We start from the raw sequence: 24806 nt of genomic DNA on the forward strand, positions 1-24806 counted from the left end.
GCTCATGTTTGAGTAGTTTATAAAGATTATTTTTGTATAGTACCTGTTTAGTAAAAAGTGTTCTTATTCCATATCTTAATCCGTTCAGTGGTGACTCTTTTGAAAGGAATTTCCTTTTCCACTTATCTCCTTTTGAAAAACACATCGATTAGCCTAACCGGAACAGTTTCCGTCATGAAAAAATGTTTTTATTTTCGTAAAAGTCGTTTTACAAAAACGATTTGTGTATTTTTATAAATACATAGTTTGTGTTCTTTTGATTTGGTTGTATTTGACTTTGCCTTCTCGAAACAAGAATTGGAACGTGTCGAACAAAAGATCGATGTTAAAATCGAAAGATTGCTGATGAACTCTGACGGTCGTACGCTACAAACTCAGGCAGTAACTAAGCAAGAGCAACCTCACTCGAGACGAGACGGGTTGAAAGGCTCTCCTTTCCTTTTTCTTTTTGGTTTTTCTGTTTTATTTTTTCTTTAATTTAACAAGTTGATTTTGATCGTCCGACCATCGCCTGCTTAAGGGACTTCTCGTCAAAAACGGTGAGTACGGTGATTTATATCGCTCTTCGATCGTTCCTTTCTTCTTGTTCGACTTGAGTCTTTCCACGATTGTAGTATTCGATCGAAATGGTTTTCGAAGGCGAAAAAGCGTTTTTCAACTTGTGAAAATTGGCCCTTTACCATTGATCTAGGCTCTTTTTGATTTAAAGAGGAAATCTGGAATGAACCCGGTTGACCTAGTGGGTGGGCTTTTTGCTCGGACATGAACCAACATGGCCGTTGCTTTGTTAGGTCATGTTTACCTCCTCGCCCCAAACAAAGATTCCTCCGTTCCACGAATGATGTTTCTGAAAAACGATTATTCAGAAATCGTGAGATGCTGGTGTGATGTAGGTTTCAGAAAAACATTTTCTTTATCGTGCACGTTCGATCTTATTGAGATCATCTTCAGAGCTCAAAAAGTGTTTTCTGTGTAATTGTGCCATTCTTGCCTGTCGTGTTGAGAGTGTCCCAAACACAGATTGGTATCAAAAACCAAGAAACACAGATCGCAACCTCAACTCTACATCTCACCATCCTCTTCCTACTATAATAAACACGGTCAAAGGGTTACTTCACAGAATTATTACCCTAAGCCATGAATCATTTCACCACAAGAACATAAAGATATACAAATAGATCCTTCATAACAATCTCTACCCTAAACACATTATTAACAGAATAATCAACAACTACAACTCAACACTAACACCATCCACTATTACTAATAATACTACATCAAATCTATCAAATACAGACAAACCAACATACATTTCCATGCCTATCAAATAAATTGAACGCATTTCTCTCGTCCGATTAATTCAAAATAGCTTTCAAAAATTATAAAACAATTCAAACACTTTTTTCCAAAATAGAGATAAGATCCGACACCATTAACAAATAAATCTGACGTAATCTATAAAATCAACTGTTTAAACTGTCCGGCAACTTACATTGGTCTTACATCCCAATATCTGGACAAGAGAGACATCTATGATTGCAAAAACCCAAGCAAAATCTTACAGCACTTGCTACCCACCATTTTGAACACAAACACAATTTCAACTTCAACAATCCAAAATATTACACGCAGAACAAAACTAACATAAAAAAACACGACACTCAAGAATGGCACAATTACACAGAAAACAAACACTTTGAGCCCTGAAGATGATCTCAATAAAAATCTAAACGTTGGCATGATAAAGAAAATGTTTTTCTAAAACCTACGTCACACTAGATCGTATCTCACGATATCCAAATAAGTGAGGTGTTTAGTGACAGTTAGTTAATAATTATTTGGAAATAGTGAGGTGCGGTCTGGTGTGACGTAAGTTTTAGAAAAACATTTTCTTTATCGTGCCGTTTCGATTTTTATTGAGATCATCTTCAGGGCCTGGGATTTATAAACATTGTTTAAATTTTACAAATATGAGAAGGATGTGAAAAAAAATGAATTCATACAATGCTAGAAAATTTTAGATAAAAAAAAAATGAATTTATACAATGCTTGAAAATTTTATATAAATAAAAAAAAGAAAAAATATGAATTTATACTATTTGTCTTGTCGTGTTGAGTGCGGACAGACGAATGACACATCTACATGGAAAACAAACGCTTTGAGTGTGTACAAATAATTTGATTGGATATAAAATTTTCTACATTGTATAAATTCATAAATTTTTTCCACATCTTACATGTATTTGTTAAATTCAAACAATGTTTGTAAATCCCAGGCCCTGAAGATGATCTCAATAAAGATCGAAACGTTGGCACGACAAGAAAATGTTTTTCTAAAAACTATGTCACACCAGACAGCATCTCACGATTTCTGAATAATCCTCGACTAACGGTCACTAATCACCACACATTTCGGAAAAACAAAACAAAAGCATATCGAATGATTTACTGACACTAAAAGCAATTCTCTATAATCTCTCAACTATATAGCATAAAACAACATAAAAAACTTAACATAACTTAAACATATAACATAAAACCAGATAAAAGGTGTAAGTGGTTTCACAGCTCTTATTTCACTCTTTTGCCTCAGTTTACATTTTGAAAATATTAAATACATATAAAAAGACTAAGCTGCATATCTGTTCTTCGTTTATTTGTATAAACGTGCTTTTTCGAGACGTTTTATTTAATTATTTAAAAGGAGAGCAAACCCTTTTTACATAATACAATGTTGCAGTACTATAATGACAAAAATTGATTACATTAAATTTTTTAAAAGAAAAATAAGACTATCTTCAAATAAGTAAATTTGATTTGACGATTCCTTTTTAAAAACTTTATTTTTCAAGTTTACAAGATTTACACTCTTTGAGGGGAGGCAAGGAATAGTTTTACATCTACTAACAAATAGTTGAAGGAGTTTGAGAGAGTGCTGACAATGATATCTGCAGAAAAGCAGTGCAGTATCGCTAATAAAGCTAATGTGTGGTGATTAGTGACAGTTAATAGATAATTATTCAGAAATCGTGAGATGCGGTCTGGTGTGATGTCGGTTTTAGAAAAAAAAAATTTTTGTCGTGGCAACGTTTCAATCTTTATTGAGATCATCTTCAGGGCCTGGGATTTGCAAACATTGTTAAAATTTTACAAATGCTTGTAGTATGTGAGAAAAATTAATTTATACAGTGCTAGAAATTTTTAGATTAAAAAGAAATGAATTTATTCATTGCTAGAAAATTTTAGATGAAAAAAAATGAATTTATACAATGCTAGAAAATTTTAGATAAAAAAAAAAGAATTTATACAATGCTAGAAAATTTTAGATAAAAGAAATGAGTTTATACAATGCTAGAAAATTTTAGATTAAAAAAAATTATACAATGATAGAAAATTTTAGATAAAAAATGAGTATACAATGCTAGAAAATTTTAGATAAAAAAACGAATTTATACAATAATAGAAAATTTTAGATTAAAAACATGAATTTATACAATGCTAGAAAATTTTAGATGAAAAAAATGAATTTATACAATGCTAGAAAATTTTAGATAAAAAAAAAGAATTTATACAATGCTAGAAAATTTTAGATAAAAAAAAGAATTTATACAATGCTAAAACATTTTAGGTAAAAAAAAATTTATACAATGAGAAAATTTTAAATAAAAAAAAAGTACAATAATAGAAAACTTTAGATAAAAAACATGAATTTATACAATGCTAGAAAATTTTAGATTAAAAAAAGAATTTATAAAATGCTAGAAAATTTTAGCTAAAAAAAAATAATTTATACAATGCTAGAAAATTAAAAAAAAAATTGTACGATGCTAGAAAATTTTAGATTAAAAAGAAATGAATTTATTCAATGCTAGAAAATTTTAGATAGCACTACCTCTGTTAGCTTTGTTCAGATTATGTTTTACAGTTCATTTTCATTCTTCTGCAAATTGCAATTGAAAGCCATCGATGTATTCTGCTTTCTCAACGGATCAGAATGGAGAGTGATGATTGTTAGAATAGGGTTGAAGGGGCAAAAGTGAGGTTTTGAATGCTCAGAATGTTATTGGCAATCAGCCTTCTTTTGGTGCAATTTCTAATTGATTTCACTAATTAGAATATTTCAAATTGTTAATTGAGAAACAAAAATTTTTTCACGCAAGTTCCAAAAATTCCTATTAGCATTGACTACCCACTGGTGAAGTTAAATCACGGAAAAAAGAAACTTTTGCAGATTGAAACAAACACGTCAATTGCGTGCCACCAAGGCACTAAAAATGTAAAAGCATCTTATGAAAATAATCATTTATACTCAATGTCAAAATATTTTCCTCGTGACATGTATTTTAAAGGAAATAAATGTAATATAAAATAAAGAAAAAACAAATTTTAATATGTAATGGTTAGAAGTTGTGTTCTTTAATGCATTTTTTCTTATTTAGGTGCTGTAGAACACCTGTTAATTACGATGAGTTATCAGATGCAGACAGCCCAAAGTAGACCAAGTAAGTATCAATATATTATTTGCAACATGGGCATTTCTTGAAGATGATTACTTTATTTATTTATTTTTTTCAAGTGTCACATGGGAACTACCAGAGCAATCCTGGAGGCGGGGATATGGCATTGGGAAACAAGGATCAGACCCTGCTCTGGCAACAGAACAACTATCTGGCTGATTCCGGTATCCATTCAGGAGTGACAACCCAGGCACCTTCCCTATCTGGAAAGGAAGAAGACATGGATGGCGATCAAATAATGTTCGACTTGGGCCAGGGATTCACACAGGGATTCACCCAGGAACAAGTTGACGGTATGCATAAATAAATATTACAGTAAATACATCATTTTCAATTTTTTACTTTTATTTCAGAAATGAACCAGCAGCTTTCACAGACAAGATCTCAGAGAGTGAGAGCTGCTATGTTTCCAGAAACACTTGAAGAAGGAATTGAAATCCCTTCAACTCAGTTTGACCAAGGCCAAGCTACAGCTGTTCAAAGACTGGCAGAACCTTCTCAAATGTTAAAGCATGCAGTCGTCAACTTGATAAATTATCAGGTAATTTTTTTTTTTTTTTTTTTTTTAAATAAAGTTGGTACATACATGTTTTCACAGGATGATGCTGATCTTGCAACAAGAGCTATACCTGAGTTGATCAAATTGCTAAACGATGAGGACCAAGTTGTCGTCTCGCAAGCAGCTATGATGGTTCACCAACTCTCAAAGAAGGAAGCTTCTCGACACGCCATTATGAACAGCCCTCAAGTATGCCATTAAACGGAATAATTCTCAACTCAAAAGAATACGTCTTAATTGTTTTCAATTCTTAATTTAGATGGTAGCTGCTTTGGTTAGAGCAATATCTAACAGTGATGACTTAGAAACCACCAAAGGCGCTGTCGGAACTTTGCATAACTTATCACACCACAGACAAGGTCTTTTAGCTATTTTTAAAAGTGGAGGCATCCCAGCTCTTGTCAAACTCCTCAGGTAATAGTACTTTCATTTTATGTCTTGCTATTTTAGGTGATTTTTAATTCAAGTGGATGGGTCCAAGTCGGTTTCAACATTATGTGCAATCTGCAGTCATAGTGCAGTTAGAAAAAAAAAACAATATAGAAAATAGTACCACTTCAGTTGCATTGAGATAGTAAATAAGTTCGTGTGCTGCAGATGACAAGGAGGTTAATCCAAAAGGACTTCACTCTTGATCTTGCTCAACTCTTGAATGAGTCCTCCAGTGAAAATAACATAGACAAGGAATTCAACTAGTAAAAATGATCATCAACATAAAATCATGACAGTCGCCGAATTCTGGTGAATTTGGTCGACAAACAACTTGATTGCTGAGAAAAAAAGAAGTTCAAAAACAATTCAATGAATAAGTAAAAAACTTTAAAAAAAAGTAAAATGCTAAAGAGAAAATCTTAGGGAAAAATAAAAATTGAAAATGAAATAAAAGAAACAAATCAATTGACGAAAAACAAAGCATTTGACGTCTAAAATCGATGTGAGAAATAAGGCTGTTACGGTCGAAACCTCACCTAGGTGCCCAGCCGGTCAGTGGTGAAGGGGGTGGGTTAATGGATAAGGAAAAAATGTAAACGAAAGGAATAAAATGATGGACGCCAGTCGTCTACCTTTTGTTTTCCAAGGGAAAGAAATGAGGAAGCGACAAAAATAATAATAATATAATGCGGTTTGGATGGGTAGGAATTTGTTTGAGGGAGGAAAGGGGAATAATATATATGAAAAAATATAGACAAAGAAACGGGGGAAGAAAGAGTGCGTGAACTAAATTTAAACAAAGAAAGGAAAAAGAAGAGAGAAAGAGGAGAAAGGGGAAAAAATATTGGCCGTAGGTTCAATTAGATCCATGGGCCCACAATTGAGAGACAGCACCTCTATCCACACTGCTACCGAGGACTGCTAGCCGCTTTTCCTTCCGTTGGTCTTGAAGTAGCATGAATCCTTAATCTTATTCAAAACACATAGCACCAATAATAAAGGTAAAATAGACAATTAACAGATCCCTTCATACAATTTATTTAAAAACAAAACAAAAAACTTTTTTTCTCTTTATTCCTACAGAGAACAGAACGATAAACTAAAAGAAATTAACTTAATACTAATGTCCTCACTTATAAGCAAAAAGAAATTATTAAAAATCAAAAGAAAAGGTACCTCTTATAAAATAGTTTAATTAGCTCGGAGTGATAACAGTTTCTTTATTCCTACACCGATATTTGTCTATGTTGAAGCCCGAGGATTTCAAGTCAGGCCTGACCACCACCACACAAACACTTAGCGTGTGGATGACGTATTTTCGTCCTTTCCTTCCTTTTCTTTTCCCGAGGAAAAATCTCCAGCGAGCTTGATTCTGTCTGTTATGCCGACCTGACCAAACTCGTCTCTCTTCTCTCCTCCTCTCGACTCCTTTTCCTCGAGGCCTTACTGTCACCTCAGCTCCATTCCCAACAACAAAACTCCGACTATGTTAGCCTTTTTTGTGTGTATAAAAAAAGGGTAACAAGGTAACATAGAAGAAACCTCTACAGTAACTAAAATAAAAAAATAAAATTGTGTCAGCCCTTGTATTATTGAATGAAACTGAATGGTTTTGTTTTTATTGTAAATGAGCCAACAGCCAGTAGGTGTGTTGACATCTTTATAAATTTTATAGAAGTAAAGTTAGTATACAAGACACAAGATATGTCCAAAACTTTCTTCCAAAACTTAACTTGTTACTAAAAGAGAACGTTCCTAGAACACATAGAACATAACAGAAAGAGGTCTTGCTATCCTGAACTGGAATATCATTATGAATAAAGATATCGATATAATGGATAGAAGAACTATAGTAACTAATAGATGCTATAGTTTATTATACAAATCTACATTTACCAGTTAAAAGAACTACAGATAGAATAAATGGTTGGAGTTGAGAGGAGTGGCCAGACTACTTGAACCATTTATTGAACCACCGGTTGCTAACACATTTCATACAGATAGAAAATTGTATCAATAAAGTGGTTTAGTGAAAAATGAAATGAAATGAGATGCATGTCTTGATGCAAGACCTTTAGAAAACAAACACCGCAACCTTTGAAACTGTAAGAAATATCACCAGGAAAGAGTATAAAAAAGTCAGTAAAGATAAATATGAGAAAATGATAATCTCATTTCAAAGGTAGAAACTTGGACAGCCAGATGCACTGAAGGCTACTACTTCATCCTAATAAAATTCAGACCTTGATAGGATTGCTAATGTCACCGTCAGACATTGGAGGAAACAATAAAATCACCTTGGGGGGTTGACGGTTTAGGTGTTGACACGGCGCTCATCACTGTAAAGTGAAGGTCCCGGGTTTGATTCCAGCGGCCCTGCATTCCAACCCGACATACTTACAAATGGGCTTTTTTTTTAAAGCATCGGCACCCCGAGGGTTGATATAACCTCTGTTGTTGCGAACCCTCGTTAAAAAAAAAAAAAAAAAAAAAAAAAAAAAAAAAAAAACAGAATAATCAACAACTACAACTCAACACTAACACCATCCACTATTACTAATAATACTACATCAAATCTATCAAATACAGACAAACCAACATACATTTCCATGCCTATCAAATAAATTGAACGCATTTCTCTCGTCCGATTAATTCAAAATAGCTTTCAAAAATTATAAAACAATTCAAACACTTTTTTCCAAAATAGAGATAAGATCCGACACCATTAACAAATAAATCTGACGTAATCTATAAAATCAACTGTTTAAACTGTCCGGCAACTTACATTGGTCTTACATCCCAATATCTGGACAAGAGAGACATCTATGATTGCAAAAACCCAAGCAAAATCTTACAGCACTTGCTACCCACCATTTTGAACACAAACACAATTTCAACTTCAACAATCCAAAATATTACACGCAGAACAAAACTAACATAAAAAAACACGACACTCAAGAATGGCACAATTACACAGAAAACAAACACTTTGAGCCCTGAAGATGATCTCAATAAAAATCTAAACGTTGGCATGATAAAGAAAATGTTTTTCTAAAACCTACGTCACACTAGATCGTATCTCACGATATCCAAATAAGTGAGGTGTTTAGTGACAGTTAGTTAATAATTATTTGGAAATAGTGAGGTGCGGTCTGGTGTGACGTAAGTTTTAGAAAAACATTTTCTTTATCGTGCCGTTTCGATTTTTATTGAGATCATCTTCAGGGCCTGGGATTTATAAACATTGTTTAAATTTTACAAATATGAGAAGGATGTGAAAAAAAATGAATTCATACAATGCTAGAAAATTTTAGATAAAAAAAAAATGAATTTATACAATGCTTGAAAATTTTATATAAATAAAAAAAAGAAAAAATATGAATTTATACTATTTGTCTTGTCGTGTTGAGTGCGGACAGACGAATGACACATCTACATGGAAAACAAACGCTTTGAGTGTGTACAAATAATTTGATTGGATATAAAATTTTCTACATTGTATAAATTCATAAATTTTTTCCACATCTTACATGTATTTGTTAAATTCAAACAATGTTTGTAAATCCCAGGCCCTGAAGATGATCTCAATAAAGATCGAAACGTTGGCACGACAAGAAAATGTTTTTCTAAAAACTATGTCACACCAGACAGCATCTCACGATTTCTGAATAATCCTCGACTAACGGTCACTAATCACCACACATTTCGGAAAAACAAAACAAAAGCATATCGAATGATTTACTGACACTAAAAGCAATTCTCTATAATCTCTCAACTATATAGCATAAAACAACATAAAAAACTTAACATAACTTAAACATATAACATAAAACCAGATAAAAGGTGTAAGTGGTTTCACAGCTCTTATTTCACTCTTTTGCCTCAGTTTACATTTTGAAAATATTAAATACATATAAAAAGACTAAGCTGCATATCTGTTCTTCGTTTATTTGTATAAACGTGCTTTTTCGAGACGTTTTATTTAATTATTTAAAAGGAGAGCAAACCCTTTTTACATAATACAATGTTGCAGTACTATAATGACAAAAATTGATTACATTAAATTTTTTAAAAGAAAAATAAGACTATCTTCAAATAAGTAAATTTGATTTGACGATTCCTTTTTAAAAACTTTATTTTTCAAGTTTACAAGATTTACACTCTTTGAGGGGAGGCAAGGAATAGTTTTACATCTACTAACAAATAGTTGAAGGAGTTTGAGAGAGTGCTGACAATGATATCTGCAGAAAAGCAGTGCAGTATCGCTAATAAAGCTAATGTGTGGTGATTAGTGACAGTTAATAGATAATTATTCAGAAATCGTGAGATGCGGTCTGGTGTGATGTCGGTTTTAGAAAAAAAAAATTTTTGTCGTGGCAACGTTTCAATCTTTATTGAGATCATCTTCAGGGCCTGGGATTTGCAAACATTGTTAAAATTTTACAAATGCTTGTAGTATGTGAGAAAAATTAATTTATACAGTGCTAGAAATTTTTAGATTAAAAAGAAATGAATTTATTCATTGCTAGAAAATTTTAGATGAAAAAAAATGAATTTATACAATGCTAGAAAATTTTAGATAAAAAAAAAAGAATTTATACAATGCTAGAAAATTTTAGATAAAAGAAATGAGTTTATACAATGCTAGAAAATTTTAGATTAAAAAAAATTATACAATGATAGAAAATTTTAGATAAAAAATGAGTATACAATGCTAGAAAATTTTAGATAAANGATAAAAACTGGTTGTGGTTTTTTTGAGATGACCTATTATCCCACCTTCAAGAAGGAAAAATCATAAGTTAAACTGTTGAGGTCGAAATATAAGAAAACATCATAGGTAAGAATGTGACCAAAAACACAAATGTAGTAAAAGTAAAAAACTGTTTTGTGAAATTTTGCGCAATATGTCTTACGTCTTAGACCATAGGCTTGACACTTTTGTCTGTAGGGAGTTGCAGAACAAGTAATTTATTCTCTATTTGTCTGTAGACAAATTCTGAACTTTGTTTATAAATTATTTAAGGTTTTTAGTTGAGATAAAAAAAGTCAGTTTCACGAGCGGTATTCGAACCCACGACCTTCGGCTATATACGCCGTTACTCTACCACTTGAGCTGTCTTGACTTCGATCCACTCGGACACCAACTTCCCATCTCAACCCCACCTTTGAATTTTCCCTCCTTTTTGCCATTTTTCAAAAATGGCAAAATTGATCGTGGGTTCGAATCCCGCTCGTGACACTGACTTCTTTATCTCAACTAAAAACCTTAATTAATTGAACGATATTAATTGGTCAAGAGGACCACGAAAACTAGTGAATTTGTTTATTTATAAACTAAACAATGTTTTTTTTTTCCAGTTCTCCACTAGAAGCAGTATTGTTCTATGCAATCACAACTCTCCACAATCTCCTTCTTCATCAGGAAGGAAGTAAAATGGATGTAAGACTTGCTGGAGGGTTGCAGAAGATGGTTGCATTGCTGCAAAGGAACAATGTTAAGTTTCTTGCCATTGTTACCGACTGTCTCCAAATCCTTGCCTACGGAAATCAAGAGAGCAAATTGATAATTCTAGCTTCTCAGGGACCACTTGAGCTAGTGAGGATTATGAGAAGTTATGATTACGAGAAGTTACTCTGGACTACTTCCCGAGTTTTAAAAGGTGCTTTTTTTTATTCATGATTTAATTGTTTTATGTGTTACTTCAGGGATTTACAAGTTTACCGATTTAAATGTGTTAGCAATTGAAACAATGTCTACCAATTTAGACCATTTAAATAAGATATTAACTTCCGTTAGTTTAATTTGTTAAAATATTTAAATCTGATTTCTCCTGAAGTTGAGCACAGCCAAACTTTTCACTTTTTCAAATTTAAGTTAAACATTTCACTTTTTACCTTAATAAATAAACAAGCACATTATAATTTTTGCACATTGTATAATGTTTGCTGAGACATCATCATACAGATTATTATCTTTATTAAAAAAATACAAGTAATTTATAGTAACTGGGAATATACTTACAAAAAAATATATAATACGCACATGAGTACAAAAACATTAAAATATTTATAAATAAAAATATAAATATATTGGGTTTATTTTATTTTCGCAGGTGCTTGCCATGTAAACAAAGCTAAATCCTCGAATCTAAATTATGGATTATAATAAATACTTTTATCTGTAATCTTTGAGACAAATTTTTAATTTATATTGAATTTCATAAGAGTGAGGACCTGCAAAATTAAATAAGTCCAAACTAGATTTTTGTCAAATTTATTTGTAATAATTTAAACTTGGGCGTAGTGTGGCCCAAACGGTTTGGGGGCAGGAAACATTAGCGAAAGCACGGTGCAGCGATGGTTTCAGAGATTTTGATCTTGAAAACAGGGAAGGTCGGTAGACGACCAACTCAAAATGTTGATTGAAGAAAATTCACACAAGACAACATGGGAAATGGCGGAAGAGCTGAGAGTTGACCACTCAACCGTTGTTCACCTATTGAAAATCAACGTCAGTGTGGCTCAACCTGTGAATTGGCTCAGCAAAATGTGTTATATATTATGCAGGGTGGACGACCAAGACCCGAGGGTTTAAATGCCTGGGTCGACTCGTCCCCATCCCTAAAAGGTCCAGGACTTGGTCGGCTCACGTGCCCTGCTTAAATCTCTTGGACCTGTTCACAAACCCCAAGATTTTGGACCATTTAATCTCGGGCAGTGATTTGGTGATGTTCTCTCCTTCAAAGATTTCAAACCTAGACCTAACATACCTATCACACTCGGTGAGGTAGTGCCTTGCCGTTTCTTCTTTTATTTCGCAAAAACGGCAAAAGGGATCTGGTACAATATCCATTACGGAGAGGTGTCTGCTCAGTGGGCAGTGGCCCGTCAGGATACCTATCAGCCTCCTAATTCCCTTTCTTGGGTTAGAGAATAGCCATTTTGATTCTACTGGTTTGATTTCCTTAACAAACTCTTTCGATTGCCTGTGTCTGGGGGACAGATTCCATTCCCTAAGGAATTGTTTCAAACCCCAGTTTTTGATACTCTCTTTCGCTGTGCTCATAGAATGAGGTAATACCAGTTGTGGCCTGACAAACGCAGTATTTGAGCCTTCTTTGGCCAAGCTATCCGCCTCTTCATTGCCATAGTGACCTTTATGTGCTGGTATCCAAGTAAGGGTTACCTTGTTCTCAAACCTGGAATAGATCCTATTGATAAGATCAACAGTTTCCTTCACCAGTCAAGATGTTGATAAATCTTTTTGTAATGACCTAAGGCTGGCCTGACTGTCGGAAAAAATTCTATTATCTTTTCCCTTGATTTTATTTTCCATAAGTGTTCTACAACACACAATAATAGCCCAGATTTCTGCCTGAAAAAAACGGAGATTTCTGCCAAGAGGGGAGGAGATGCTGATACCTAATTTAGGTATATGGATTCCAGCACCGCTTCCTTTACCTTTGATAAGTGAACCATGTGTATAGCAGTCTATGAGCAAAAGGTGTTAATGGTGCCTTAGTGTGCCGACCTTGAAACATTTGGCAGCTGATGCTCTGAACGAACCAAATATGCATGTTTCTTCACATATCTGGCAAGAAGAAACGATCCGACACTCATTTTGGAGATGAGCGAATGCCTGGATATGATAACAAGTGAAAAGAAGAATGTGAAAAACCACATGTCACATTCAAGATGGAACATACGGTTTGGACATGGGGGAAGAAAATTCGCAGTAGATTTCAGGTGTATTGTTTATTTTGTGTATTGTCGTAACTTCAATGAAGGGTCGTGTAAAGGTGGCCATTCATGATCGCTCCTAGCAGTCCAAACGGAGCGAAGCCATTTAAAAACCACGTCAATGGCAAAACAACTGGTGTTCCAGGATGTGCCGAATATTCGACTGATCTAAACTCCATTGCGCCACTCCAAATATCTAGGGCGCGATGACGGCATGGCACGTTCGTGAATGGGAAAACCTGGCGTGAACAGTGGAATATTGGAGCGCTGGCTTGGTCGTGAATGGGAAAACCCGAGTTTTTTTTCGGCGCAGTCTCCATCTTTCTGTCACTGAGCGAATATCTCCGTCGTACATTCTCAAAAAGTCAAAAACGTTTATTCTTTATTGGCAATGACATCCAATCGAGATTTTATTCAATTAATTAAGATTTTTAAGTTGAGATAAAAAGTCAGTGTCACGAGCGGGATTCGAACCCACGACCTTCGGCTAGATACGCCGCTACTCTACCACTTGAGCTATCGTGACTTCGATCCACTCGGACACCAACTTCCCATCTCAACCCCACCTTTTGAATTTTCCCTCCTTTTTGCCATTTTTCAATCCTGCTTGTGACACTGACTCTTTATCTCAACTTAAAAACCTTAATTAATTGAATGTTATTAATTGGTCAAGCGGACCACGAAAAATAGAGAACGAGATTTTATTGTTGTGGTGATTGAATTGTATGAAAGTTTACCATGTTTATGGAAAGTGGTGGACAATGATTACCACAATAGAAATAAAAGAAATTCGGTCCTCAACCAGTTGATCGACGTTTTCAAAACAAAGGATACAAATGCAACTAGAGATGCGGTATTGATAAACCCTAAGTGCTGAGCAGAAATCGTAGTAGAGAACTTAAGTTCTTCGTAGTTCATCCCTGTAGCGAGAAATCGTAATGTGGTTTTCAACCTTTCATGTAGAGTGATGATTTCTCTCATGACTGTCTTTTGTTTTCTAATTACGGGGGTAACAAGCTGGAGTAAATATAAATAAGATTTTTTTTTTGTAAGGTTTTGGTTGAAATGAAAAAATACTGTCACGAGGGGATTCGAATCCACGACGTTCGGCTAAATATGCTGCTCCTCTAACCACGTGAATTCGATAGCTCGATCCACTCGGACACCAACTCCCCATCTCAACCTTTCGAATTTTTCCTCTTTCTGCCATTTTTTGGTGTCCGAGAGGATTGAGGACACAATAGCTCAAGTGGTAGAGCAGCGGCGTATTTATCCGAAGGTCATGGATTCAAATCCCGCTCGTGGCACTAGCTTTTTCACTTCAACCAAAACCTTACAAAAAAAGATTAATTAATTGAAAGAAGTAATTTGGTCAATAGAACACTAAATATGATGAATAAATAAGACGTTTCATCCATCCTTAAATAGTTCCTCCAACCAGCGGGTTCAAGGGAAAGATCTTTCATCAAATTGATGTGGATATTACGGCTTCAGTTCAGGAGCCACTTCTTACACCATTCCCTCTTCGGTTTTTGCTTTTAATATATAAACAAACAGCGTAGCACAAGAGATCGTCATCCATTTTGAGAAGGTAATTCACTAGATGACGTTTGGAGCGACTGGCCGTGGAGCGGTCGTAAATGCCCCTCAAATTTAAGTCACTCCAAATGGAACTATACAGCTTGGAGCGGTTCCATTTGGAGCGATCGTGAATGGCCACCTTAAACATTGTTGGACGCCCTCATCTGATGGATCAACTGCAAGTCTGTTGTAACTGATGTTGGATGGAAAATCTAACTTCATCAAACTCGAAAATGCATTGGCTATGAAATTTTGTTTTGCACGGATGTGTCTAATGTCCGTAGAAAATTCAGAAATGAAGGCTAGGATGTTGAAGAGACATTGTCCAATCATTGATACATGCATAGGTCAAAGGATTATGATCAGTGTGAATTTCTTTGAAACCATCATAATTAAATATTTTTTTATTAAACCTCATGAATTACTCATTTCATTTAATTTGGTTTACATTAAAATAAGTTCACTATTTTTCGTGGTCCACTTGATCAATTAATAACATTATAACATAATAACATTCAATTAATTACGGTTTTAAGTTGAGATAAAAAAGTCAGTGTCACGAGCGGGATTTGAACCCACGACCTTCAGCTTGATACACCGCTACTCTACCAATTGAGCTACCGTGACTTGAGCTTGAAGTCACGATAGCTCAAGTGGTAGAGTAGCGGTGTATCAAGCCGAAGGTCGTGGGTTCGAATCCCACTCGTGATACTAACTTTTTTATCTCAACTTAAAACTTTAATTAATTAAAATAAGTATGATATAATCAATATAGAGATTAAAAAAAACATAAAAATAAATAAACAACAAATGTTATTATAGTTTTTGTCTTTCAGTGTATTTTCTATTAATTTTTATTTTACATCACTCAAGTAAAAATTGGAGAGATTAAATAATTATTAATGAGTTATTATTAAAAATTGAAGTTACCTAATAACTAAATAAAAAAATAGTGGTGTTTCTGAAACAAAATCAGTTTTTATACAGTATATGTATGTAAATAAGTTAAAAGATTTATAATTATAAATGGGTATAAAACAAGAGTAGAATGTGTGATTTAAGAATACATGGGTAATTGTTCTCATTTTCAGTACTGTCGGTTTGCTCTAGTAATAAGCCAGCTATAGTTGAGGCTGGTGGTATGCAGGCATTGGCTATGAACCTAGGCCATTCTTCTCAAAGACTTGTACAGAACTGCTTATGGACACTTAGAAATCTCTCGGATGCTGGGACAAAGGTTGAAGGTTTAGACGGCCTATTGTCATCTCTTGTACAACTCCTTGGCTCTTCTGATGTCAATGTTGTGACATGTGCTGCTGGAATCCTCTCCAACTTGACGTGTAACAACCAGAGAAATAAAGTGCTGGTTTGTCAAGTAGGTGGTGTTGATGCTTTAGTAAGGACCATTGTCTCAGCAGGAGATAGAGAGGAAATAACTGAGCCAGCAGTAAGTCGGTTAATTTTTTACAACATTTTTTGAAATTTTTTAGTGTAAATTCAATTCATTTTTTTATTTTTAAGGTGTGCGCTTTGCGGCATTTAACTTCAAGACATATTGAAAGTGAAATGGCACAGAATTCAGTGAGAATGAACTACGGGCTACAGGTTATTGTGAAATTGCTTGAACCCCCGTCCCGTTGGCCTCTTGTCAAGGCAGTCATTGGTTTAATTCGTAACCTAGCTCTCTGCTCTGCCAATCACAGTCCGTTAAGAGAATACGGAGCAATTCACCATCTTGTCCGACTCCTCATGCGGGCATTCCATGACACCCAGAGGGTAGGATATGAAAATATTTGAAGCTTTTAATTTAATTTAATCGTTAAAATGGAATTTATAGAGATCGAGTGTCTCAAGCAGTGGCAATCAAACCCCCGCCATTTATGCAGATGGAGTTAGAATGGAAGAAATAGTGGAAGGGACGGTAGGAGCTCTGCACATTCTCGCAAGAGAAAGTCATAACAGAACAATCATCAGAGGTCAGCACGTTATTCCAATTTTTGTGCAACTTTTGTTCAATGAAATTGAGAATATTCAAAGAGTCGCTGCGGGTGTGCTTTGTGAGCTGGCACAAGACAAGGAAGGTGCTGAGCTCATAGAGCAAGAAGGTGCTACTGCTCCACTGACAGAACTCCTTCATTCTCGTAATGAAGGTGTTGGTAAGTTTCAAAAATTGTTAAATATCAAACCTGGTTTACAATGCATATTTTTAGCTACATATGCAGCAGCAGTTCTATTCCGCATGTCTGAAGACAAGCCGCAAGATTATAAGAAGAGATTATCAATGGAGCTGACCAACTCTCTGTTCAGAGAGGATCCAAATTTGTGGAATGGGGATTTGAATATGCCTCCAGATTTACAGGTGAGCTAAAAATATAACCCAAACGCAAACAAAATTTAAATTCAACTTTCAATTTATTTTTTCCCCCATCCAGGATATGCTAGCTGAACAAAGCTATGATGGTATGTACACCCATGGCCCTCCTAGTGTACATAGCAGTCATGGTGGAAGAGCCTACCAACAAGGTAATTAAAACTCAGTCTAGTTTAATTAATCATTAAAGGAGTAATTAACATAAAACAAAATTGTCAAAAAAAGAATATTTGGACAAACAATTATTTTTTATTAAAAAAAGTGTGCATGTAGCCAAACATTAACTTGAAAGTAAAGAACTTCAGACACTCTTTATAAAGTGTGTTAAACTCTTAATTTTATTAACAGCATGTAACATAAAAGATGGTCTATTTCAAAAATAAATTCTCCTTTAACAATTTTATTCTTATATCACAGATATTATTTTAAAAAAAAATGCTTCTTTTTAATGCAAACATTTAGCATGACCTGTTTAATGTTTCAAGTCGTCTGATTCTTGCTGAACTCCATACAACAGGTAACATTTTTCAGAGAGCACTAATTGTATTAAAGTCATTTGATTCTATGCATGGTTTAAGCATGATGTCATACAAACCACAATTTTTTGTTATGTGTGGTGATTAGCGACCGTTAATCGATAATTATTCAGAAATCGTGAGATGCGGTCTGGTGTGATGTAGGTTTCAGAAAAACATTTTCTTTATCTTGCCAACGTTTCGATCTTTATTGAGATCATCTTCAGGGCCTGGGATTTACAAACATTGTTTACATTTTACAAATACATTTAGGATGTGGAAAAGTGAATTTATACAATGCAAAAGATATTTTTTATATTCAATCAAAGTATTTCTACTCACTCAAAGTATTTGTTTTCTGCGTAATTGTGCCATTCTTGCGTGTTGTGTTGAGAGTGCCAGTGAGATTTTGCTGTTTTATGTTTATACACGTTGGATTTTGAAGGGGTGGGGCCTTCCCATATATAAGTCGGTATAGAAAAAAGACATTTTTGTATAAGGCGTCGGCTTCTTTGAGGTGAAAAGAGCCAACGAAGGGAAACAATGTGTTGGTAATGGTTCGGCCAGATTATCCTTTCAGGATTATATAGAAAGGTATAAATAGGAAAAGGAAAGCTAAATTGTTGGACAATTAGGCTATGAAAAATATTTGATGTGTTGAATATAATGTAATGATTTCAAATACAATATAGATAACATATTAAATTCACTAATTTCGTGGTCCGCTTGACCAATTAATATATTACAATTAATTAAGGTTTTTAGTTGAGATAAAAAAGTCAATGGCACGAGCGGGATTCGAACCCACGATCTTCGGCTAGATACGCTGCTGCCCTACCACTTGAGCTATTGTGACCTCAATCCACTTGGACACTAACTGCCCATCTCAACCCCACCTTTTGAATTTTCCCTCCTTTTTGCCATTTTTCAACTCAAACTCAAAAGGTGGGGTTGAGATGGGAAGTTAGTGTCCGAGTGGATCGAGGTCACGATAGCTCAAGTGGTAGAGCAGCGGCGTATCTAGCTAAAGATCGTGGGTTCGAATCCCGCTCTTGCCATTGACTTTTTTATCTCAACTAAAAACCTTAATTAATTGTAATAGATAACACACATATATCATTACATTACATTCCACACATCAAATATTTTTCATAGTCTAATTGTCCAACAATTTAGTTTTCGTTTTCCTGTTCATCCCTTTCTATATAATCCTGAAAGGATAATCTGGCCGAACCATTACCAACACATTTCACCTCAAAGAAGCCGATGCCTTATACAAAAATAAATGCCTTTTCTATACCAACTTCCTTCCCCACCCCTTCAAAATCCAACATATAACATAAAACAGCAAAATCTCACTGGCACTCTCAACACGACACGCAAGAATGGCACAATTACGCAGAAAACAAATACTTTGAGTGAGTAGAAATACTTTGATTGAATATAAAAAATATTTTTTGCATTGTATAAATTCACTTTTCCACATCCTAAATGTATTTGTTAAATGTAAACAATGTTTGTAAATCCCAGTCCCTGAAGTTGATCTCAATAAAGATCGAAATGTTGGCACGATTAAGAAAATGTTTTTCAGAAACCTACATCAAACCAGACTGCATCTCACGATTTCTGAATAATTTTTTGTTATATTAGTAGCGTTTAAAAAAATTACTTTTGGGAATGATTCACTGAAATGATTGGAAAAAACCAGGCTAGTTGTATTGGGTTGTCCGGAAAATAATGCAGGATTTTGGTATTAAACAAAAAAAAAGAAACTAGTTACTTTAAAGCAATGTTCTTTAATCAAAATAATTTCCCATACTCTCAATACATTTCTCCCAACGTGTTGGTAACTTATTAATTCCGTCTGAGTAGAATTCAGAATTTTTAGAATTGATAAAGTCAATAAATGCATTTTCCAGTTCCGTTTGATTTTTGAATATTATGTGTTGTAAGTAGTGGTCCAGGTGTCTAAAAAAATGGTAGTCAGTAGGCGAGAGGTCCGGAGAGTAGGGTGGGTGAGGCAAAGTTTCATAGCCAAGCTCCAATAATTTTTGTGACGTTACACGTGACACATGTGGTCGAGCGTTGTCATGCAACAAAATGGGCCCTTTCCGATTGACCAAAGAGGGCTTCATTACTGCCAATTTCTGATGCATGGTATTAATTTGGTTACAGTATGATTCAGCATTGATGGTTTCGCCAGGATTTAAGAAGCTGTAGTGTATTAAACCAAATGAAGCCCACCATACCGTAACCATTACCTTTTTTTGATGAGTTGGGGGCTTTGGAAAATGTATTGGAGCTTCTCCTTTGTCGAGCCACTGTCCAGAATCCACTTTTCGTCACATGTAACAATTCTGGCCAGAAATGGGTCATTTTTGTTTCGACAAAGAAGTGATGCACAAACATCAAAGCGCTGATTTTTTTGGCGATCGTTTAATGAGTGTGGAACCCAATTTTCGAGTTTTTTCACTTTTCCAATCGCCTTGAGGTGGTCAGCGACGGTCGTTTTACTGACTTTGAGTTGCTCTGCAAGTTCTCGAACAGTTGTTTTGGGGTTTTCTTCCACCACTGATCGCAGAACATCATCATTAAGAGAGGAAGGCCTTCCACGACCTTCTTCATCTTCAAGGCTGAAATCTCCCTCCCGAAATTTTTTAAACCACCTTTGCACAGTGCACTCATTAACACAACCCTCGCCCCAGACTTGGTTAATGTTTCTAGCCGTTTGGGCTCCGCTTCGGCCGAGTTTAAACTCGTAAAAGAAAATCGTACGAAATTCTCGCTTTGACATTATAAGGATGACTGAATTATTTCCAAGTAGCGGAATGCTACAGAGGTAAACAAACAATATCATTTGGAAGAGGATTAATAAGTGTTGACATTCATACAAATGAGTAATCCTGTAAACGTAAACAGAATATTTTATATAGATTTTTTTTAATGAAAACTTAAAATCCTGCATTATTTTCCGGACAACCCAATAAATTTAGGCAGTTTGCTTATATCTTTTACTTTGATTACGTTCACTTGAGAAGGATCGAGTCTGCACTGAAATAGGGAAAAGGTACAAGACAGAAGCTACAGTGCCTTGGGAGCACAAACCCCCCCCCCACATCATTCCGTTTACTTAATGTGTATACACAAAATTGCACGAGTCACCATCCATTTATGTATTGGTTAATATGTGCAGATGGAGAATTGTGCATGCAATTGCGTTTTGCATATAGTTTTAATGATTATTATTTGTATAAGAAAGAATACGTATATAAAATGGGCCCCACAACCCAGACCCATGTCCAGTTTGAGGCTGGCAACCTTGAGTGAAGCCTGAGGAGCGCCAAAAAGACAGGAACAACACAAGTGTGAGAAGAAGGTGAAGTAGACAGACGGGTCTGGAGGGAGGCTCTGCAAATATAATTTATAACTTTTTTCAGTCAAATAGGTATTTTTTTCTACCAATTTAACTAAATTAGAATTTTTCCCAAGTTATTTAATACTTTTCCCAATCAACTTAGCACCCTTTCCAAGCAAATTAATACTTTTCCCGAGAAATTTAATACTTTTCAAATGTGGTGGGGTAAAGGGGGATATCAAACATCATACTCTCAAGAAACAAAATTTATTATTGAAAATAAAAAAATTAACAAAATGAACATTTTATTTCAAAATCAATACAGGGACATCCAGCAACCGCTGATGGTAATTTCAGTATCACATCGACGACAAAATTGGAGCAATCTGTAGAATTGATGGTGTCGACACTGCAACTAATCACTTCTGCAATGTCGTGTTCTGCAGCTGTCCCACCTAAAACCCTCCTGGCTGATGCCTTTATTTTAGAAAAAGCATATTCAGCTGGGTTTAACATTGGGGAATATGGAGGCAAGTACTTGGTGTGAGAAAACGATTCTACAACATTGCATACATCTTGCGTTCTGTGAATGGCTGCATTATCTATTATCAGAATAGAGTTGTTCAACTCCATTGCATTAAGTTTCTCGCAAAGATCATGTAGGAAATCGCAAAATAAATTACTGTGACAGTTCGCACTACTAATTACAGAATAATGTACTACCTGCTGATTATTTATAGCAAGAACAAGAGTTGCGTTACGACCACGAATTGTTGGTATGGTGACAACAACTCTCGTGTTAACCCTTGAACGTGCACGTGTCCGCCGCAAATGTAGATTAAATCCTGATTCATCTATAAAAATTAATTTTGCGCGACCCATATTTCAAAATCCATTGCAAACTGCCTTCGTTGTTGTACCGTTGACTCAGAATTTATGGGATCTATTTCAATGGACGCACCTTCAAAGTTATTTTTAATTAATTAAGGTTTTTAGTTGAGATACGCCGCTGCTCTACCACTTGAGCTATCGTGACCTTGATCCACTCGGACACCAACTTCCCATCTCAACCCCACCTTTTGAGTTTTCTCTCCTTTTTGCCATTTTTCAAATGGCGTGTAATCGGATTGGATTCTCGATGACAAATGAAATGGCCACGGAGAGCTTTAGTGAAGTATACTTCATTTTAAATCATTAAATTCACTAATTTTGTTGTCCGCTTGGCCAATTAATATATAACAATTAAGGTTTTTATTTGAGGTAAAAAAGACAATGGCACGAGCGGGATTCGAACCCACGATCTTCGGCTTGATACGCTGCTGCTCAACCACTTGAGCTATTGTGACCTCGATCCACCACCAACTTCCCATCTCAACCCCACCTTTTGAATTTTCCCTCCTTTTTGCCATTTTTCAGCTCAAGTGGTAGAGCAGTGGTGTATCAAGCCGATGATCGTGAGTTCAAATCCCGCTCGTGCCATTGACTGTTTTATCTCAACTAAAAACATTAATTAATTGTAATATATTAATTGGTCAAGCGGACCACGAAATTAGTGAATTGTAATAAATCTTCACAAAGTTTTTTTTATCCTTGGTAAAAATTAGTTGTTTTTTTCTCCCCTATAACCATTCTTTTTCAAGAAAAGTGTGTGTCATTGAAATAATGACTCCGGGTGATTAAACGTAGCATTGGTCTGTAATATTTCATTAAAATGGAATGTAGTGTGCTAAATTTTACAGCTTCTTTCCTTTGTTGGTTTTCTTTTTTAAAATTTGGTACGCTTAATCTTGTAGAATTAATAAAATTATTATATAAAAACATCGTTTGAAGATTATTGTGTACCAGAGCATGTACAGTGTTGCTCCATCTGATCGATTATTTTGATATATATTTGAGTGGAGATTAAGAAAAAGGCATTACCCGATTATTAAGTCACCACATGTTATTTGCAGGGTATGATCAGATTCCGGTTGATTCAATGCAGGGGTTGGATCTTGGGTCCCAACATGATTCAAACTATGGGCCTATGGATGTAGGTCCCGCTGTTCTAGATTTTGACAATTTGGGCGAACTTCCACAACCTCCTCAAGACAATAACCAAGTGGCTGCTTGGTACGACACCGACCTTTAGAGGTTTGATTCAATTGATTTTATTTGAAACTGCTTAAACTTAATTCAACTTACTTGACTTAATTATACTTTCTTTTGATAATATTAATAAATTGTGAGTTTTACTTATTGGATAAGATAATGTAATTGTAACTTAAACAATTAATTAAGAAAACATGAATTTTGTATGAATTGCATTTATTAAATTAGAATACAAACTTTTCATTATGGATAAATTTTATAAGATATTTTGTAATGTATTCAATAAATTTTGTCTATTTACAAATATGTTATTTCGTGTAGACCCTTCATTATCCGTCAGGATTTCAGTTAAGTATGTACAAAAGTAATCAATAAAAAACAGTTTCCTTCTCAAAGGTGGGATAATAGGTCATCTCAAAAAAACAACCAGTTTTTCTTTCAATCCACAATGTTTCGGATTTATTTTAATCCTTCCTCAGGTCACTTAACGCAGTGGTTAAAACAGTGGTCGTCAGTCATTAATATTTTGTAACAGTTTATTTTAAAAAAGAACCAGTGTGGTACATATTTAAGTCTTTCATACTCCGAACAAACGTTGTAATATTTTGAACTTGACTAGACAGTCTATGGAGTTAACCAAAAAACTAGATATAATTTTCATTTCCAAAAAATTCCAACGACAATTCAGGAACTCGATCTCTTAATTAGCCAGGTCGAAAAACTTGAATTGTCTAACAGGGCAGAAGGAAACATTTCTAAGACAAATGAAGACCTAACAGACCAGGGAAACTACGATAAACAAAATTTTAATTCTCAAAATAAAATTTATGACGGTGATGTGAATTCGGACTTATATCCGATGGGAGCGCCATTATAATAGAGGCAGTCTCACTAGATGTCACAACAATTTTTTTTTTTGGCATCAAGAGAGGGGACAACATAGCTGATCAATTGAAAAAAAAAAAGTACTCAATAGAGGTACTGTTCTTGTTTTCCACTTCAATAGTCTGCCCAGTTGTCTTAAACATGACCAGAGAAACTCATGGCGTATACATACACAAGATCGAAGAATTCTTCAGAGGAGGCAGTAATTTTCGTTTTTACTTTTTCTGTTTCCCCTTTACAGAGACCATTCATTGTAAATGTTTTTTTTTGTTTTTTTTTTTAATTTAAAAAATAATTAGTTCAGTAGTGCATTTTTATCTTCATTTTCACCTTTTTTTTCCTTTTATATTTTTTCTTTAAACCTCGACTAAAAGGGTAAAAGGCTAATTTTTATATTTCCTTTTTTTATGCGAGGCCATTTAAAAAATTCAATTTCGGGGAAACTACGATAAAGAAAATATTAATTTTAAAAATAAAATTTTATGGCGGTAATGTGATGATTCGGACTTATATCCGATGGGAGCCCCATTATAATAGCCAGTCTCACTAGATGTCACAGCAATTTTTTTTTTTTTTTTCATCAAGAGTAGGGGACAACGCAGTTGATCAATAAAAAATAATTACTCGATAGAGGTACTGTTCTTGTTTTTCACTTCAATAGTCCGCCCATTTGTCTTAAACACGACCAGAGAAACTCATGGCGTACATACATACACAAGATCGAAAAATTCTTCAGAGCAGGCGGTAATTTTTGTTT

The 24806-nt window shown here is 34.7% G+C and overlaps 1 protein-coding gene across 3 annotated transcripts; it reads left to right on the forward strand.

Annotated features, from left to right (window-relative positions):
* The first annotated feature begins 366 nt into the window (after positions 1 to 366).
* Positions 367 to 23464, forward strand: LOC106661509 (armadillo segment polarity protein-like). Of its 3 annotated transcripts, none has more exons than XR_001339749.2 (14): positions 367 to 539; positions 4440 to 4502; positions 4577 to 4810; positions 4871 to 5058; positions 5116 to 5265; positions 5336 to 5490; positions 10870 to 11171; positions 15924 to 16279; positions 16354 to 16608; positions 16670 to 16988; positions 17043 to 17191; positions 17265 to 17355; positions 17666 to 17720; positions 23026 to 23464. XR_001339749.2 is itself a non-coding variant. In XM_024226872.1 (14 exons), exons 2-13 carry the CDS (start codon positions 4466 to 4468, stop codon positions 17694 to 17696), a joined length of 2244 nt encoding a protein of 747 aa, XP_024082640.1. In that variant the 5' UTR covers positions 367 to 539; positions 4440 to 4465; the 3' UTR covers positions 17697 to 17720; positions 23026 to 23103. The 3 variants fall into 3 exon arrangements, 2 of the variants coding, with proteins under 2 accessions (XP_024082640.1, XP_014240454.1); XM_024226872.1 differs by having other exon boundaries at positions 17689 to 17720; positions 23026 to 23103; XM_014384968.2 differs by lacking the exon at positions 17666 to 17720.
* The last annotated feature ends 1342 nt before the right edge of the window (positions 23465 to 24806 follow it).

The sequence above is a fragment of the Cimex lectularius genome, unplaced genomic scaffold (assembly GCF_000648675.2).
Source record: "Cimex lectularius strain Harlan isolate CLEC.00 unplaced genomic scaffold, Clec_2.1 scaffold68, whole genome shotgun sequence".
Lineage (NCBI taxonomy): Eukaryota > Metazoa > Arthropoda > Insecta > Hemiptera > Cimicidae > Cimex > Cimex lectularius.

Excerpts from the sequence above, each read along its gene's own strand:
- LOC106661509 (XM_014384968.2), top strand. The coding sequence starts at position 4,466 with ATGAGTTATCAGATGCAGACAGCCCAAAGTAGACCAA. Across the intron at positions 4,503-4,576 it reads GACAGCCCAAAGTAGACCAA|TGTCACATGGGAACTACCAG; the intron begins GTAAGTATCAAT and ends ATTTTTTTCAAG. Across the intron at positions 5,491-10,869 it reads GCTCTTGTCAAACTCCTCAG|TTCTCCACTAGAAGCAGTAT; the intron begins GTAATAGTACTT and ends TTTTTTTTCCAG.